The sequence below is a fragment of the Morus notabilis genome, unplaced genomic scaffold, assembly GCF_000414095.1.
Source record: "Morus notabilis unplaced genomic scaffold, ASM41409v2 Scaffold843, whole genome shotgun sequence".
NCBI lineage: Eukaryota > Viridiplantae > Streptophyta > Magnoliopsida > Rosales > Moraceae > Morus > Morus notabilis.
The window spans coordinates 93287-111325 of record NW_010361268.1 but is presented as its reverse complement, the minus strand read 5'-3'; the positions used below and the strand labels follow the sequence as shown (position 1 = coordinate 111325).

General features: G+C 34.8%; 1 protein-coding gene across 1 annotated transcript; it reads right to left on the bottom strand.

Annotated features, from left to right (window-relative positions):
* Positions 1 to 17160: 17160 nt before the first annotated feature.
* On the bottom strand, positions 17161 to 17655 carry LOC112091754 (uncharacterized mitochondrial protein AtMg00810-like). The gene has a single exon (XM_024166143.1). It carries the CDS (start codon positions 17653 to 17655, stop codon positions 17161 to 17163), a length of 495 nt encoding a protein of 164 aa, XP_024021911.1.
* Positions 17656 to 18039: the final 384 nt, after the last annotated feature.

Below are 18039 nucleotides of genomic sequence, written 5' to 3'. Positions count from 1 at the left end.
AGTATTGTATGCGATGTTATGTCATGCTGTATACACATAAACAGCGCACATGAATTATATGTGTTTGAGTTAATTTAATATTATGTATACTATGTTAGATCATACTGCATACACTTAAGCAGTGCACATGAAGTATATGTATTTGAGTACATTCTATGTTATAGTATGCTTTGCTATGTCATATTGCATACACCTTAATAAGTCAAGAGGAACTTATAAGAATAATTATCAGTTGAGTGCCGTACCAGCCTCCACAAGGGAGGTAACTCATGCTCCACAAGGGAGAAACAGAAAATAACAATAATGTCCTCCGACTCAAGGGAGGCATTCAAGTTATAATCACGGTGTCGTGGGGGACCTTGCAAACCCTCACGTTCCGATGATTGCGCGCAAGTGGTACGCGAGCACTCGGGCCCATCAGTAAGAAAGATAAGATAAGATAATAAGATTATGATAAGACATCATAATTAAGCATAATCAGCTCATGCATATTTATTCATGTGTACTTACAGTTATTTTGTGAGATATAGTTCCTACTTGCTGAGCGAAAGCTCAATCAGATATGTTCATGCTGTAGGTAAGAAACCTATCAGCAATTCTTGAAGGGCAATGGCAAGCGGCGGACGAATGGTGGAGATGGGAATGGATACCGCTCACGCAGTTATCTTCCGCAGTAAGTTTAAGAAAAATCATGTATATGTATATATGATTTAAAGGTTTCAAGCATGTATGTTTAAAAAGTATAGGTACATATGTATGTTAAGGAAACCGAGGTTGTAGCTAACAACCCTCGTTTTGAGTATTTAAGTTTTAGAACGTTGCAACAGAGTATGCAACAAATAAATAAATTTTAAACATGACGATTTAAATGATTGATTTTAAAAGGGCTTTAAGATGTACTTGAATTTAAGATTTCTCACGAAATCCGTTTTAAAGTCAAAATTAAATGGCCCGATTGAATTGGCTAGTTTTAGAAAGACTTTTAAAGAGCATTTGAAATAAGAGTTCAAATGCTGCTCTGTTTGAAAGATATTTTTAGAACGTTTTATCTTAACTGAAATTAAGAAAAGCTTTAAGAAATTTAGTGATTCACTTATTTGAAATTATTGTTACAAATTATGAAAGTATTCTTTCTTATATTAAAAAAAAAAAAAAAATGTTCCGCAAATTTTAAGAAACCCCAGTAAGTACAAGTTAAAGTTTGAGTTACAGTGGCGGCCTCATAGGAGGGTCGTCACATCTCGGCTATTGGGATAATGACATAATTGATTTAGAGTTGTGTGATTCACAGATATGGAATTCGTAAGCGATAATATCACCTCATGCTTTATTGATGGGTGACAAGTTAAAGTTTGAGTTACAGTGGCGGCCTCATAGGAGGGTCGTCACATCTCGGCTATTGGGATAATGACATAATTGATTTAGAGTTGTGTGATTCACAGATATGGAATTCGTAAGCGATAATATCACCTCATGCTTTATTGATGGGTGTGTGAATAAATAAACCAGGCATGGTATTCAATGATAGTATTCATTGATTAAGACATCGTGACATGTGCAAGACATCTTACGAATGTATGTCTTTCTTATTCACAATCATATAAAGGAGTTGAGGAAATAATGACTGGAATGGCAAAACGGTAATTTTCTATACCATTCTAGTCATTGATATTTACGAAGGATAATAGTGCATTTATTCTGTGGACCGTGTGATAAATTGTATTAACACCATCAGAAAAATAGCGCATATGAATCAAGAGATTAGTCGGCATCGAACCTTTAGTGGAGTCGTACGATGTCAGAATTAAATACATCGATAATTTATCGGGATAAATTAGTCGAGTATTGTAATTCCATCGCTTTGTTCATATGGGTCCATTCGGTCTCAAGGCTAGCTCTAATAAGTGAAAAAATTGAAACTGATGTTTTGTTACATAATTATGTTTAAATAAATTCATTGTGTTATTTTTCATTTATTTGATAATTGAAAAATAAAAGGAATGAATTTGAATTTTGAAATTAATGATGATTAATTTAAAATTCAAAATAAAATTTGATCATGATTTTATTTGGCAACTAAAGGAGGGAGAGAGTTGATTTTATTTTTAGGAAAAATTCGGAAATCCTTTTTGGAAAGGGAGAATTCGGATTTTGCTCCAAAAATAAGGGAAAAATTCGGAAATCCCATCTAGGGTTAGGTTTCAAATTTTTTCCTATAAAGAGATATTATTGAAAACCCTAAGAGTGCAACTAAGGAAAAAATATCTCATTCATATTCTCTCCCCTAGGGTGGCCGGATTTGTGATTAAAAATAGAAGGAAAATTGTTTCCTTAGGTTTTTGAAAAGAGCCCACTCTCTTCTCCCAAAACACTTAGAGTCATAGTCTTGAATCAACGAGTGGTTTTTGGCGTGATCGTGTTCATAATTCAACGGTCTTGTTTCACGGCAATTCTCCATCTCGGAACTGAGATAGTGAGACAAGATCCTTGCGGCCATATTTGATCCAATCGTCTTAAATGTATGATTGTCATTTTATTCCTTTGTCCATAAACATATATCATGCATGTACATCTCGTTGTGATTTGTGTTTAATTTGGAATTAAAAGATATGTAAAAATTTTTAAAATTTCCGCCTACAAGTTTGTTGTTGTTTAAATGATTTTTCACTTAAAAATCACAACGTGATCCTACATTGACAATGGTTCAAACTTTAAATCCTTGATTTTAGAATTTACCTTTTCCTAAATTCTAACAATCCGAGTTGTTTTCTATAATGAAAACAATTCGGATCTTATTTTCTCTCTCTGCTCAACTTCAAGCATAAATTGTCATAACTTCTTCGTTTTAATTCCGATTAAGATGTTTTTTTTCCCTCAATTTGTTCATAATAAAGAAATAAACAAATCCCCATCCATAGTACATATTTTTTAATGTCATTTACAAAAAGGTTTTATAAGATTTATTACAAAACTCTAATGACTTTCAACACTTTATTCAAACAAAGTTCGGATTATATTCCCAATTCAAATTAAAATTTATTTGCGTATCTAAATACTGGTTCGAATCACAATTCAATCATCACAATTCAAATTACCACAATTCAAACCGAATCAGACAATCCTAACGGCGAATCAAAGAAGGTCATAGTGTTTATGTCCGTTTCTTTATGTATTTATTTTGTTTTGTGTCTGGAGCTTCCTTTTCTTTATGTTTGGATATCCTTGAATTTCTTTCCATGCTGATCCTTCTAAACATTGAGATCATTGTGCAATTCTTAGGTACTTTTTCTATTTTATTAGACCCAAAATCCAGAGTTTTCTCCATCATAACTGGACTACAATGAGCAGAGAAAGCCCCCACAAAACCCCGCTTCCTTCAACAACTTCTCCCATAGCCTTCCAGCTAGCTTACAGTGTAAAAAAAATATGATCAATAGTTTCCTCAATCCCCTTTACACAAGACACATCAGGATGGAGAGATAACCAACTGAGCCTTCTCCCTTTGTACCCCATCACAAGTATTCAATTTCTATGAAAAACCAGCCAAGTGAAAATATTTGTCATATGGGGAACACTAGATTTCCAAATAAAGTTGAAAGGTTCAAAAATTAGAAACTTCAAGTATTTCGTGTGCTCTTATTATACATTAATAATGTGTATATATATTTGATGAGTCATAGCTGATGGGTAATATTAATACATGTCATGCTCCTTAAGGACGTCTAATTCTAGTTCTCCTATTTGTTGGGTGACAGTGTTTCTTGATCCAAGAGAAAAATATAAGACTCTTCTGCCTGAAGAGCATTGATCTTTTTTTTTTTTTATAATTTCTTTATAATATTGTGTTTTAGATGATGAAATTTGATTCCTCTGTTTTTTTATAATCTCTCTGTTTTATGACACATGTTGTTGTCAATATTATATCTCTAGGTGACACTTTCCAATTTCAACACGTTTTATCTCTTTTCTTTTCTTTTTTTTCCTTTTGGCACGTTAATGTTAACTTTTATAAATGTTGACACGTGAGACACTTTTCTGACCAAAAATGAATCCAAAATGTTAAAATGTAGAACAAAGTAATGGGGCCCAACATCTCCTTCTAACTTCCCTTTTCTCTTTCTTTTATACTTCCGTTTCTCTCATCTTTTGTCTTTCTAAATGAGGGTGAATAATGAATAAACTTTTGATTTTGAAAAAGAAGAGAGAGGCTTGTTAGAAAATAAAGGTGAGGTGTTAGATTAGTTTTTCCAGTGAAATTGTAGCAAAAGGGTTCAGGTTTTTCTAGGATTTCAAATGCAAAAGTTGATTTTCATTATATTAGGCCCGTTTAGTTTACTGATTCGAGTTTTTAATACGAGTTGAGATGTAACTTTACGTGAGAGCTTTTTACTGTAGTAAAAAAGTTAGATGTGACCGTTTATAAGAGCTTTTTACTGTAGCAAAACTTGAATTTTAAACTCGAATCAGCGAAATGAATGGGGCATTAATTTAGTTTTTATTTAAATTTTAAGGAACCATAGGTTTTTTTAAATGAATTTTTCAAGTGGGATCTAACCAACCAAAGGTCATTACGATGTCATTTAAAAGGAGATTTGGGAGTTTTTGATGTTGGGTGAAGTTGGGTCTAAGCTATATACAAAAGGGAAAAAAGTCATCCAATTTGGGAAATTGTTGTTGCTTGTTGAAATTCAGCTTCCCACATACAAAACAAGAAAACCCACCCTAGTACCAAGAAAAAACGTAGATTCTTGTGGGTTCTCAGAAGTGGTCTCCCCCGCTGAGTTTGCTATTTTCGTTTGTTTCTTATTTAGGTCTAGTCTTTTGCTTCTTAGTCGAATCGATTGTTCCTCATTTGTGTTTTTATTATCTGAGTAGTCTGTCATCTTCGCATTGTAGGATGTCTTTCTGTTCTTAATCCTGTGATCCAGCTTTTTTTTTTTTTTTTTTTTTTACGGAAAAAAATTAATTAGTGGAAGATCACCATCAAGAAGTAAAGAGATATAAGAAGAGTTTTAAATAAAAAAAAAATACCTCATTGATATATATATATTTATATATTTTAGGAAAACCTTGATAGGTATTTTAGCATTTTAGTTATAGGAAGAGTCTCAATTTAAAAACTAAAAAGAAAATCTCATTGATATATACATATATATATATATATATATAGGCAAAGTCTTTAAATCGGCACCTACTGTTTGCCAGATTGAAACGACAGTTGTATAATTCAACATAAATTGTGTATATTTACATGTAAAGATGTACAATTAAGTATAAATCTTGTATATTTACACATTGTACAATTCAACATATGTCTTGTACAATTTAGCATATGGAAGTTGCACAATTGTAAAGATGTATAAGTTGTATGACAAGTTGTACAATTCATCATATGTCTTGTATATTTATATATGGTAGTTATACAATTCAGTATAAATCTTGTATAATGTCTTCCACCGGATCAGTCAAGCAAATAATGCTTGTGGGATGACATTTCCTATATATATATATATATTATTTTTTTTGAGAAAAACTTGATAGGTATTTTAGGGTGCGTTCACTTTACGTATCCCACTCGAGTAAGCCCAACTCGAGTAGGATTTTGGGCTGAGTTTTGAGTTTTGCGTTTAGCAAATGGCACTCGAGTGTAAAACTCGAGTAATAACTCGAGTAAGAGAGTTTGGCATACGGTTGAACTTCCCATTATTGCAGTGTGGTTCTACAGTGTTCCCATGTGCTTGAACAATGCATATTCTCTGCTTTCTTCCCGTTCCTGTCTCGTTCCTACCTCCCCAGTGCAGATTTCTCTCTGCTTTCTGCCCGTTGGACCCTTGTTCCTGCCTCCCCCTTCTGATTTCACTCTGAAAAAAACGATTCCCTGTAGATTTTGGTTTGAAAAAACGATTCTCTCCAGTGAGCAAAAGGTAACTCAAATCGGTTGCTTCGATTGGGTCGATCTGCAGCGAAAAAATGGTAAGAAGTCTCCCTTATTTCCATCATTGTTGCTTTGATTGCTTGTTGCATGCCCAACCCTAGAATGGTTTGATGATCGAGCTGCCTCACGATCGCGTTTGGGGGTTGTGATAGCCAATCAACCGTTGTCCTCAACTAGTTCCAACCGGGTATGATCTTTCTCATCTACTGAAGTTCTATAGACCATTTTTTGTTCTGGATTTCCCATGGTTGCATCGTAGTTCTTCTTCGTTTTGAATGGTTTGATGATGAGCTATTGGTTGTCGTTTGTATTGTGATGTTATCGTGTACTGAGCCCACTGTTGTCGTTTGCATCAACTTTGTTCTCTTCTTTGTTGTCGTATTGCCTCCAATGTTGTCGTTGTTACCTTAGTCTATTGCATCCCATGTTGTCGTATTGCCCCTCATGTTGTTGAATTGCCTCCATTGTTGTTGTTTTTACCTGTTGTTGTATTGCCTCCCCTGTTGTCGTATTGCCTCCCCTGTTGTTGTATTGCCTCCCCTGTTGTCGTTTTTACCTTAAACTATTGCCTCCACTGTTGTCGTTCCGCACATGACCACGCTGTTCAACAGGTAATGTTGGCTATGATGAAATTGGTTAAAAAATTAGAACACTCGTCGTAGTGGCGTCCTGTAGGCAATGTGGCACTTAGTTACCGCTTCATTGGAATGTATTGAGCGCCTTTGAAGCATGGCAGCTACGTCGCTCGTGCTTATAAGGATGATGCTCCGAGTGTTGTTGTGATTAATTACCTTTATAAAATTTCTGAGCCATTTATAACATTGCCTCACTTGTTACGTGTAAAAAACAGGTAATAAGAATTGTTGTTAATGGCAGTGATGTTCCAAAAAAATTATGAGCCATCGATAGATTATTACTTATATTTTATTTTCCAATGTAATATCTTGTGTAAGTGGTGACAAATGTTATTTATTTTTTTTCAATGCAATATTTTGTGTAAGTTGTGAGTTTGGATTTGTGCAAAGTGAACACAAAATTTAAGTTTTAAATGTCACATTAAATTTTTACTAAACACTTAATTTAAATTTCACATTACAACTTAAATTTTTACATTAAATTATAAAATTTGAGTTAATGAAGTGAACGGATCCCTAGAATATGAGTAATAACACACTAACAAACAAACAGTCTCCCTTCTCCAACGGTGCGTTTTCCCTCTCTTGTCGCTCTGTCTCTTTTCAATCTCTTTCTCCTCCTCTCTCTCTCCTCCATTTCTTCTCTCTTTCTCTCTCTAGATCTCACGGCCATGAAGCACTTCATGCAGCAAAGAAACGCAATCTTGAGGGAGACGACGATAGAGTCTCCGGCCTCGCCCAACCCTAGCGCGGTCAAGCCCCAGCCGTCGCGGAAGCAGAGGGGCTCCAAGGAGAACGCGCCAAGCCCCGGCCGTCGCGGAAGCAGAGGGGCTCCAAGGAGAGCGCGCCAAGCCCCGGCCGTCGCGGAAGCAGAAGGGCTTCAAAGAGAACGCTCCGCCGTCGGATCCGAACTCGTTGCCCCCGATTCCGGAGCACTCGCCGGCGATTTCCACCCTCTTGACCTCCACTTTCTCCCAATCCCTCGTCGGACATTAATGTCGCCGGATAATGACCGGAGTTTTCACCAGCAATCGCCGGATTATGCTCTCTCACGTTCTCATCGGACCAGATTGAAACATTGTTGAAGGAATGATAGAAGTTTTCCCAAACAATCGCCGACATTTCTCTCTTTCTTCCTCATTAGACCAGATCCACCATTGAAGGTTTGATAGAGTTTTTCCAAAGAAATCGCTGCTAAACTCTCTCTCTTCCTCATCTGACTAAAGAGTTGCAACTTACTTCTGGATTTTTTGTAATTTTTCCCTCTCTGTGTTGTGGATTTTTACTCAGTTATCGTTTTCTTTTGGTTATTTTCTGTATTCTGAGAGACATTAAGGTTAACAGGGGTGCCAATAATTGATTGGTTATTGTTCTTTAGAATTATGATTCGAACTTTTAGGGTTCATAAATATGAGGCTTCATTTCAAATATAAAGTATATTTGGTAAATCTTGATATAAACAGTAAACACGTGATTCAGTTTCTCCTAAGTTCTCTTATTACTCGATTATCAATACATAATTTTGGTGTTTTTTCGATGCTTGTGGCAGATGTTTAAAAATCAGTAGTGATTTTTAGTGTTGAAGCTTTTCATTGCCAACATAGTTTAGAGATATGATTGAGACTATTGGAATGAATAAAGTAGAAGTGACTATATTTAAATCTCTTTTCTGTTCAAAACCAAAGGATAATTACTTTAGATTCCTCATTCAAACTAGTTATGTCACTGCTCCTAATCTAAAAATCAACGTTTCAGTTTGTTAATTGTTTAATAAGATACTATCTGTAACAAAGGTAACTTTCTATACTACTCTTAAGTGCCTTTTTTAGGTAAATGCAGAAATCAAGGGTGCTGGTCGACTTCTTCCTTTTGTGAATTGGTTTTTGTGGCGTCTTTCAATTGTGAATTGGTTTTTTTCCTAGGTTGTTTGGGCTTCCTTTCTATGAATCAATTGTGGGTACCGGATGAATTACTTTTAGCTTTTTGTGTTGGACTTATCGACTTTTTTAGTGCTAACTACTCATTTTTCAATTTTTTTCTTCTCTCATCTGCAGAGAAGATGGCACATGGCACAACTGATGAATAAGTTGAGGCTCTCATTGCCAAAAGCTTGATGAAAGCTTTATATTAGCTCTCAGGTAATTTTAGAGACACAGAGATAAACTTGGGTGCTAATGGTTGTTGTTCCTTGGTTGGTGTTCTGTTATTTGTGTTTTGCATAGAGCAATGTTAGAAAACACATTTGTGCATGTGTGTGTCTACTACAATGGATAGTGGTCTGAAAGAGGGTAACTTTCTGCATGGTCTTTGCTAATTTCTTGCTAATTTCCATCTCAAGTGTTCTCTTTTTGCTAGTTTCCTTTTTTGGATTACTAGGAGAGGAAAAAGTTAATTGTTTTCTAGAATATCTAATTAATTGTTTTCTCCAGGATAACATAAGTGCATTATTTAGTGGGTAGATTTGATTGTAGAGGGGACCAATTTTTTTCATTTGCAATATGCAGTGCATAAGGCTAACTTTGAACCTAGTTTTGCTCTTCTTGTCATTGAATCGATAGATTGCAAACTGAATAGCCAAAGGAAATCTCAAGGAAGCACGTACAATGTAAGTCCTCTGTACTATTAGATTTACGCATACAAAAATATTTTGACTTTTCTATTGTAGTTATAACATGTTTGATAGAAATAGATTAAATGTATCAAACTGATTCTCTTTCTCTATTGTTCTCTTTTTGGTGTTTCCTAGCATGTGTGAAAAGTCCAAATTTTGTTTATAGTCTTTGTTTATCTATATTTTCCTTCTCTTGCCATGGGTTGTGTAGAAATTCAGATTAAGTATTTAAAATTGTATTTGAATTTTTAGGAATTTGAAATACATGTAGGTCCAAAAATCGTAATTGATGATGTAAAGCCAACAACCGCAGATGATGACAACGATGGTGATCCCTTGTTTGAATCTCTAAATTGATTTTTAGGTAAATTGATGTTCGAATCTCTCTTCTTCTCTGAGCGAAATTGTTTGATTTCATGATAGTTTAATAAGAATTTTCTTTTTCCCATCAACTTCACTTGTCTTATCAGTAATAGACCAGCACCAGTTTTTCACAGGATTCGATATCCTTCCCCCACGCATGTTCCCTATATTCCCTCTCCAACCAATTCCCCTAACGGAATTGCCAACTCAGCATCCTCACTAGGCCTGGCCACGTACGTTCCCTCCCCTTTTTTACCCTCCTAGTATAGGTAAATCTCAAAGGAGGCCCAGACAGGGCTCTATCAAAGGATAACCGTGGTGTACCTTTCATGTTTCTTGGATAAGAAAAGGACATTAATGGTTGGTTCTTTGTCTGCCATGGATTGTATCTGTATTTACGGATACTTCTACCCTATCTTAAAAAGAAAAAGATAAGTTCATTCTTTCTCATATATTTTCTTTTTTTCTTTTTTTTTTTTTTTTTTTTTTTTTTTTTTTTTTTGCAATTGAATAATTTAGTTCTTTTATACCATCTCTTATATTTTGATATTTTGTAGGTCCAACATAATGTCTCCATCAAGCTCATGATCTTAGGATCTTTATGTTCTTTTCTTCTTCCAGGCAGTTAAATAAATCTTGTGTTGTTTTTCTTACATAACGTGATTTCTTCTTACTTGCTCTTTAGATAGAAAAAGACATTATTTGTTTGAAATTCTTTCCACCACGGATTGTATGTCTTTCTACTCTCTCTACTCAAAAAAAAAAAAAAAAAAAAAAAAAAAAAAAAATTTTTTTTAAAAAAAAAAAACAAATTTTTTGTAAAATCTGAGGTTTCAAATTGCTTGTAATTGATGAAGATAAGTTTTCCTTATGAACTCAAAAAGTTTGTAAAATGAGTTGAATTTCTTGATTATAACCAAAATGAGTTATATTGTGGAGAGTTCTCATATTTTCAAATAAATAGCTATTTGTTCAGCTGCGTTATTTGTTTCCCAAATTGTAAACTGATATAAAGTCTCACATTCTAAAATTTGTGGCTTTTCTTTTCGTTGCATGTTCAGTCTTAGAATTTTGGTTGTAGACAGAGGCAACGCATGTAAGGTCTTCATGGAGATGTGAGTTTCTCCAAATACATAAATGAATAGTTTGCTTTAACCTTTAAATGATTGAGTTTGATCACAACTTTCTGTTGCTGCTAGATATTTTCCACCTTATGGGAGCACCACTTGTTGAAAATTATATGACATGTTTCAACATTTCCATTTTTGCCTATGGACAGGTATGTTGAATTTGCCCTTGTTTTGTGATGTGTTGTGATATAGAATATGCGTAACATACATGAAAAGTGATTGTTGTTAGACGGGATGTGGGAAAAACTTGTATGATGCGGGGTCCAGCCAACACATTGTTGGATTGAAAGCATTTCAATCTATCAACAAGGTTTAACTCCTCGAGTGAGCGTCTCTTTGCTTGGATAAACGAGGTAAATTTATTATGTCTTTTGTATTGTTCTAATAATTTTATATCATATATATGTTGCAAGCTGTTTGTGGAACTTCTTTCTATGGGAGCAAAAGAAGAATGCTGATAGACAACTCAAGTATCAGTGTCTGTGTCACTATTTCTTTTTTGAGGTAGATTTTTGGTGTAATTGGCCTATTTTAACTGTATAATTTCTTCCATTAACTCATTAACTGATTTTTGCATATCTAGAATGAATAGATTACAGATTTATTAGATCCTAGTCAAAGAAATACTCAGGTAAGGAGGACTATTTTTTTTCCCTTTTTAGAAGTTGTTCTTATAGTGCTACTTACGAGGGCTGCTATCAACTTTTTTCTCCAGACAAGCGAAGATGATAAATTAGGGATCTATGTTGAAAATCTCACAGAGTGTTTACGTACAATGTCAGATGTAAAGCAGCTTTTAATGAATGTTTGCTCTGTAATGCCACATAGTTAAAATGCTTTTTTTTTTTTAATTAAGTTTTGAAACTTTTTGACAGTAAGAACCTTTAAAGAAAGCTCGTGTTGCCTTACCTCTAGAAGTTTGCACTCAATCTTTTTCGAACACCTTGGTTGGCTCTTTCAAGCACCCACGTAGTTGATAATTGCTTCCCCCTATTTCTGATTTCATTGATATATATTTAATCATTGATGATTAGAATCTTTGCATTCAGCAGCTAAAATGAAACCTTGCATTCAATTAGTTGCGACCTCTGTTTCATCTGTTACATTGAGAATATCTCCTAGGACTAATTACATTTAGTTAAGTTAATATATGAGTGACAAACAGTTTTTTTTTCCTTTCCCTTCTTCTTCTTCTTCTTCTTATTCTTCTTTGGTTACAATAACAATAACAAAAGAGAACGTAAATTGTTGATGATATAAATATCTGTCTTCAATTTGCATCTCCAAGTATGTAAAACTTGAAAAAAAGATGAAAAGTAAAATTAGTCAAAAGTGGATTAGCAACATGAAGACTATATTAGCTCTTACAAAATAGAAAAATAAGTCATTATTAAGTCTTGCTTATCTAACGTATTAAAGAAACCATCAAGACTAACACATTAAAGAAAACATGAAGACTATGTTAAACTAAAAGAAATGAAGAGGGAATGGTATTCTGTCAATCTAGCTTGCAATATATCTTACTGATGAAGTTATTCCTTATTTATTGGGTGTACTCTTTAGCATGTTATGATTTGCATCAACGAATTTAGTTTTTCTTTTGCTCTCAAATTTTTCTCATTTTTCAAATTTTATTTTATTCGAAATATTTATTTTATCTGTTTGTTTTTTTTTTAATTGAAATTTCTTTCTACACCAAATGAGAGAATGGATGACCAGCCATATTTCATAATTAACTTGTTTATGTCTGTCTAAGTACATCTACAAATTACACATGCAGGGATTGTCAAATCGGACAGGTGCAACTAGCATCAATGCTGAGAGTTCTGGCTCGCACACTGTTTCCACTTGTGTTCTGGAATTGTGCTAGGTGCAGCCAGCCATCATCTGTTGGACTTTTTTGCTGCTATATATATATATTAGATTATTGTTGTTTAATCAGTAATGTTTATCAGATTATCGATATATTTTAATTATTTCTTCTCATAATAATGTTGGGGTCCATTAATTAATATTAGACCTTACTTCCGGTTCTAGGCTTTGTGTAAACTTAGTTTGTTCTATTCTTTGTTTCCTTCAATTTAATTATTCATTGCTTGATTTCTTTAGTGTATTTCATTAACCCTTGCTGAATACAGATTTTAAATTTGATAGTGGTTGTATGCAGATGTAAATTCACCTCTCTCTCTCTCTCTCTCTCGCTTCATTTGCTGGGTGTTTTACAGAAACTGTGCGAGTTGATTTCTAAGTTGGCCATATTTCAGAAGCTTTCCTTCTCGGTTAGGATTTTGTATTCCTCTTTTTTTTTTTTTTTGGCTATTTCTTATCATTTTGATATGTTTAGCGTCAAGATCTTTGTTTCATGAAAAAAAAATTTCCTTTTGAGAACGTGGATTCTGGGTTCAAACTTGAAAGTGTTGTGGATGATGCATGACTACTACTTCCATAAAGATTTCTTTTTTTTTTTTAATTTCTTTGTTTTGTTGTTTCTTGCACTTGGGTTGCATAACACCATAAACTATATAAATTGTATCTGTGGACAGAAAAGATGGGATTCTTATAGCAACTGAGATTAATTTTTGACAAATTTTAGCCACAATTTTTGATTTGTGATTTAGATCTTTTATGTTGTGAAAGTGAAAATTTCTTTTGCCATTCACTAGCTTTGTTCGATTGCAGCACTCTGACCAACATTCACCAAAAGTACGCCATCTACTTCTTAGCAGGTAAAATGCTTATTCCCGAAGTCCTAATTTTCAATTACGCTAAAATCCTTCTTTTATCATTTTCGCATCCTTCTCCATTAGGATTCTATGCACATTGTTGCTCTTAATTTATTCTAGCCCACACATTCTCTTGTTTGCAACCATTTTTCAGAGCATAAAGCGTGGACATTTATTTTGACATTTGATTTGCATACATTTGTCTTGTTATTTCCTTTATTTATTTATTTTTCTTTACCTTTTCTTTGTCGTTAGCCTGTTTTAGGTGAAAGTCGTTGTCCTCTTTTATCTTTATAAAAACTTTATTTGATTGATTGTTATATCTTTAATCTTCAGGTTGTTTCCTTTTGATGGTTTTATTTTTCTACTTTCTATATTGCATTCTTTGCTTTTCAAGGTGTCGTTATATTTCTTAATTGTGACGCTGCTGATGCTGTTTCAACGTATTAAAGGAGAGGCTTGGTGGGATTGCTGGTATCGAATTTGAGTTGGTACTTTTCAAGTTAAGTGAGAAAAGTGTGGTGAGGGTTTGACTCTGTATGTTTAGTGTCTTTGTCTCTAACAAAGGCTCTCCTTAGAGCCTCTTCACGACTGGTTCTTGCTTGCTTCCCTTGGAACTCCACCCCCCTTAAAAAAGGATGATATGTCTCTTTCTCTCTCTCTCTAATATTTGAACTATTTTATTTTATTATTTGCTTCTCTGACTTGTGATAATGTGGCATCTTTTTATGAGTTTTTGTAGGTCAAAGTGGTTTGTTCATAAAATGCGATCTTGTTATTTCCTCGTAACATTACCATTATTCATTCTATATATGGTTGCTTTTGCTGAAAGAGTTAGGAATCTCTTGAGCCTTGCCTAGGAGCTGCAGGGAGGGAATTGATTTGAGTGGTTCCTGGATCCTTCTAATTTTAGTCCTAGGGGCATAAGTCTTTCGGAAGTTGCTATACTATCAATCTTTTGAGGTATTTGGCGAGGAAGGAAACAAAGGACTTTTTAAAATACTGGGGGGATAGTTTTGTTTTGTGGGATAAACTGAAATTTTGGGTTTTATTTTTGTTTTTTTTTCTCTCTCTTGTGGGTATACTGATATAGGGACTTTGGTAATCCAAGTTTTTTTTGTTAGCTTTGGGTGCTGATTAGGCTGAGTCATGAACGGGCCTTAGCTCCTTCTACCACACTTGAGGGTCCATTCAACTATGGTGAGTTTTCTTGTCTCTCACTCTCTCTTCTAATTTATCAAGTAAGATCTTACTCGGTTAATCCCCAAAATTATGTGAGTTTTTTTCCTGCCGGAATCTTACTATTTAACAACTTAGTATTGAAGGGAACATTGCAATAAATATGGAAATAATGGTTATGGTTATTCTATTATAAATCTAGGTTCTTTTTAGTCACTGTTTGAGAACTAGGTTCATTCCTTTTGTGCTCCTTTTTTTTTTTTTTTTGGTTTTGGTTTTTATTTTTTCTCTTTTCTTTCTAAGGTTGCCTCCCGCCCCCTCTCTTTCCTAGTCTTTTCTCCTTTGGCTTTTTTCTCTATCCTTTTGTTTCAACTCTCTCCGCCTTTTGTTTGTGCTCTCCTTCTATGCATTTGGATGAACAAAGAGCCATCAATTTTTGCAACCATTACCAGAGTGGTTGTTGTCTGTTCCATCTGCTTTCATTTTAATTATTTGAAACATATATGTGCACTTGCATACCTGCGAATCTCTTGTGTAATGGGTAACTTTGTGAGATATAAACACCGGATATTGTTGTTGCTAGTGTGTTATATCCATTCTTAGAGAGAAAGGGTGTTAGTTCCATTAAGAAAACATCAATCTTATGATCAACTGTTGGCAAGCATTTCTTAGTTGCCTGTAACCTGTTTGGTAAATTTGTCCTTGTTGCTGGAGTGTTATATCCATTCTAAGAAAGAAGGGTATCAATTCCATTAAGAAAACATCACTCTTATGATCAAATGTTGGCAAGCATTTCTATAGTTGCCTGTAACCTGTTGGGTATAATGTCTGATAGATCACAACTCAACATAGTTGCTATGATAAATAGCATAGTCATATGATTACAAATGTCCTCCATTAATTGTTCCATTCATATTTCTGTTATGTGATTCCTAATATGTGTGATCATGTAAATATGTCCTTGTTGGTGGTAATAAGGTGCCAGTATTTATGCTTGTGTTTCATCCTACCCATACTGCTTGCTTCGACACATCTTTCATATCAGAGGTAATGAATTTAGTTGCTGCACACACACACACATAGATGTGTGTGTAAATGTTTGGAATGATGAATAATAATCATAGCTAGATTTGTTACGCTTGATGATCTCTGATGTACAATGACTTCATGTAGGGAGTTCTAGAACTCAAGATCGGATGATAGCTGTTGATACTAAGCCCGTAAATCCTACATGTGATTGATTTTGAACCCCTGTCATTTTATTTATTTATTTATTTTTGGGAACAAGCATTCAGGCTGCATGTGATTGCTTGGTATGAATGTGATAGAACTATCAACAATCTCCAATAGTTTGTATGTTAATAGCACATTATTTTTCTTCTTTAGATGTAACCTCTACGTCTGCCGAAATTACCCTAGAATAGTAGAGCCTAGATCCAATGCCTTGTTACAGTAGACACAATAGCATCTCAGCTTGTGTCATATCACATCCGCTCAAGTTTGAACATTTCTTGATTATGTTTCTCCTTTTGATAATTCATTTCCTTCCAATGGTTACAGCTTAGTGCAGATTTACACTCGTCAACAAACAATCAAGGGAAATGTTCCTTAGTATGATCTCGTTTTGCATGTTCCCTGTGGATGTTGAACACTACTAATATGCTTTTTCTTCTTTGTTTCAACCTCATTATTGCTAACATTTTGTTAAACCTTTTGTAGTCCTTATTCTAATTGCTTTAGAACTATATATAGCCCTTCAACTTCATTTCTCTTAATTTATTTCAGAGCAATACAACCTCATTCATCAAATCTTTCATATAATACGTCATGTGGTGAATTGAAGATGAAAAACCCTGTTTTTCTATTATATTGAATGTTTACACGGCAACATACATATATACAGCACCACTAACATTAAGTCTGTATCCTAACAATTTAGGAAAGTAACAAATTAGGAAACTATCACTAATTCTAAGGATATGATCTGTCAAATTAATTTCCTAAAATACTATCTAGCTGTACACGATTTTCCAGGCTGTTTTCCAAGCTGTACTCAGTTTTTCCACACTCCCCCTTAGGTTGGTGAGTAGGCATTTTCCATTCCCAGCTTGGACACAATCTTCTGAAAAATTGAACTACTCAATCCTTTGGTAAGAACATCATCGAGTTGACCACATGTAGACACTTAAGGCGTACAAATTAGTCCACTTTCTAACTTCTGCTTGATAAAGTGTGTCGATTTCAATGTGCTTGGTCTGGTTCTATTGTACTGGGTTGTGAGCTATGTTGATCGCAGATTTGTTGTCACAATAGTCTCATAGGGCTGTCCCACTTGATCTTCAAATCTTTAAAGATAATCTTCAGCCAAAGTAGTTCACACACTCCTTAAGCTAGGACTCGGAACTCAGCCTCGGCACTCGATCGGGCTACTACGCTTTGTTTTTTACTTTTCCATGTTACGAGATTCCCCAATTCCTTTTGAACAAAATACCTTTTCTCGGCGTTCCTTTGAGGTACTGTAGAACTCTATAGGTTGCTTGCAGATGGACTTCCTTTGTACTATGCATAAACTGGCTAATCACACTCACTGCATATGCGATATCTGGTCGTGTGTGAGAGACAAGTAAATGAGTCTTCCCACTAAATGTTGATACATTTCTCTATTCACTGCGGCATCCTCCTCTTCTTTCCCAAGTTTGAAATTCAAATCTGTAGGAGTACTCGCTTGTTTGCATGTTGTCTTGCCAGTCTCCTTGAGAAGATCCGTAACATACTTCTGTTGAGAAAAGAAGATTCCCTGCTTCGAGTGAGCAACTTCAATCTCGAGAAAGTACTTCAACCTTCGTAATGCTTTAATCTCAAATTCCTTCGCCAAATGCTGACTCAAGACTTGTTTCTCCCTAACATCATCTCTTGTCAATATTATGTCATCAACGTACACCAAAAGAGCTGCAACTCCCCCCTGAAGGAGAATGCTTAATGAACAATGTATGATCCCCGTGGCTTTGTTTGTATCCCGTAGCCAACATAACTTTTGCAAATCTCCCAAACCATGCCCGTGGTGACTGCTTAAGGCCATACAGTGCCTTCTTCAATCTACACACGGTATGAGCAGTCAAATTCTTCCCATCCTGGTGGAACCTCCATCTAAATCTCTTCCTCTAGTTCCCCATGTAGAAAGGCATTTTTGACATCAAACTGCTGCAACTCATAAACCATAATTTGCTGCTAGTGATAACAATACTCGTATTATGTTCATCTTTGCCACAGGGGCAAAAGTCTCTAGATAATCGATCCCATAAGTTTGAGTATACCCCTTGGCTACTAACCGCGCCTTGTACCTCTCAATCGACCGATCTACTCTATACTTCACAGTATACACCCATTTACAACCCACTGGTCTTTTTCCTTCCGATAACTTCACCAACTCCCAAGTTTTGTTCTTTTCCAACGCCTCCATTTC

Coding starts and splice junctions, on each gene's coding strand:
- LOC112091754 (XM_024166143.1), bottom strand. CDS start 17,655: ATGGCCTTAAGCAGTCACCACGGGCATGGTTTGGGAGATTTGCAAAAG.